Source organism: Eimeria mitis, genomic scaffold, assembly GCF_000499745.2.
Source record: "Eimeria mitis Houghton genomic scaffold, Emh_scaff379, whole genome shotgun sequence".
Classification (NCBI taxonomy): domain Eukaryota; phylum Apicomplexa; class Conoidasida; order Eucoccidiorida; family Eimeriidae; genus Eimeria; species Eimeria mitis.
Genome location: NW_013572124.1, coordinates 10330 through 12080, shown reverse-complemented (window position 1 = coordinate 12080; position 1751 = coordinate 10330). Strand labels below are relative to the sequence as shown.

The following is a 1751-nucleotide window of genomic DNA, read 5'->3' as shown; positions in this document are numbered from 1 at the left end:
ATGGACCGCAGCGAAGAAGCAGAACCACCCACTGCAACACACCAAGATGAAATTCAAGTTTCATCGACGCCCGCTTCATCCCCTCTATCAAAGGCAGCGGACTCTGCCGAGCATACAGCAGCAGCAGCAGCAGCAGCAGCTGCTGCTGCTGCTGCTGCTGCTGCTGCTGATAGAAGAGATGAATTCGATTTGTCTGTGAGCGGCGCCAGCGGGAACCAGCAGCAAACGGAGACAACAGAGAATACACCAGAAGAAAACAAAGAAGAGCTGCATGCAGCTCTGCCCCAAACAGAAGAAAGCAGAGGCGTAGCCCAAGCTTATCACCTCGGTGAGCTCAAGACCTTCCAGCTGCTGTCGCTTCTGCTGCAGTTGCTGCTGCAGTTGCTGCTGCAGCTGCTGCTGTAGTTGCTGCTACAGCTGCTGCTGCAGTTGCTGCTGCAGTTGCTGCTGCAGTTGCTGCTGCAGTTGCTGCTGCAGTTGTTGCTACAGTTGCTGCTGCAGTTGCTGCTGCAGTTGCTGTTGCTGCAGTTGCTGCTGCTGTAGCTGCTACTACTGCTGCTGTTGCTGCAGCATCTACTAGGTCTTATTGCTTGTATGCGTGTCTGTATATGTTCTGTAGTTATTTAAATTATTTTTTGTTTTTATTTTTCTGTTTATAGATAAACTGAAGAGCGGGCCCCCTGCATCGCGGGGTGTATATGCAGCTGCCTGTACACCGCAGCGGCGGCGTCGATCGGAGGGCGATATATATTTAGATGGCGACGAAGAAGCTTCACTGAATAAAAATAAAAATAATAATTTTAATAATAATAAAAATAATAATTTTAATTATAATTATAATATTTATAATTATAATTCTGGTGCAGCAGAAGAAACAGAAAACGCAGCACGCAGACAGCCGTCGCGGGTGTCGCTGCTGAGGAGTTTCTTTGAACGCCAAATAGACAGCAGACGAGCAAGAGAGCAGCTGCAGCAGCAGCAGCAGCAGCAGCAGCATCGGCAGCTGCAGCAGCACCAACACCAGCATCGACAGCTGCAGCAGCTGCATAGACAGCAGCAGCAGCAGCAGCAGCAGCAGCAGCAGCAGGAGCATCACCAGCAGCAGCTGGAGCATCACCAGCAGAGCGATAGACGGCAGGAGACACACCAACAAGAACACGAGCAGCAGCAGCAGCAGCAGCAGCAGCAGCAGCATCTACAGCAGCAGCATCACCAGCAACTGCAGCATCACCAGCAGCAGCAGCATCAGCAGGAGCACCTGCATCAGCAGGAGCAGCAGCAGCAGCAGCAGCAGCAGGAGCACGAGCAGCAGCAGGAGCACGAGCAGCAGGAGCAGCAGCAGGAGCAAGAGCAGCAGCAGCAGCAGCAGCAGCAGGAGGAAGGTGTTGGTTGTTTGCCTCTGAATCGAAGCAGAGAATGTAAAGCAGCAGCAGGTCGATTAGCTGCAGCAAAAATACAGCTCAGCGCCATCGATATCGCCGCCAGGTACGGCAGGCCCTACAGGCCCCCGCATGCATACACTCCAACAGCAGCAGCAGCAGCAGCAGCAGCAGATGCAGCAGGAGATGCAGCAGCAGCAGGAGTTGGTGGGGTAGCAGCAGGAGGAGCAGCAACAGAAACAGCAGCAACAGCAGCAGCAGAAGATAGAGAAACAGATGGTGGGGAGCAGCAAGCACAACAAACGCATGCAAATGCTGCTGCACTTGCTGCTGCTGCTGCTGCTGCTGCTGGTACTCCTGCAGCAGCAGCAG

The 1751-nt window shown here is 53.2% G+C and overlaps 1 protein-coding gene across 1 annotated transcript in view; it reads left to right on the top strand.

Moving 5' to 3' along the window:
- The window catches only part of EMH_0010210 (uncharacterized protein), a gene marked incomplete at both ends in the record, with an annotated part of 2295 nt that continues 544 nt past the window's right edge, over positions 1-1751 (top strand). The window contains 2 exons of the mRNA XM_013498877.1: positions 1-328; positions 867-1751. Coding sequence (XP_013354331.1) covers positions 1-328; positions 867-1751 — 1213 coding nt within the window. The remainder of the gene's footprint in view (positions 329-866) is intronic.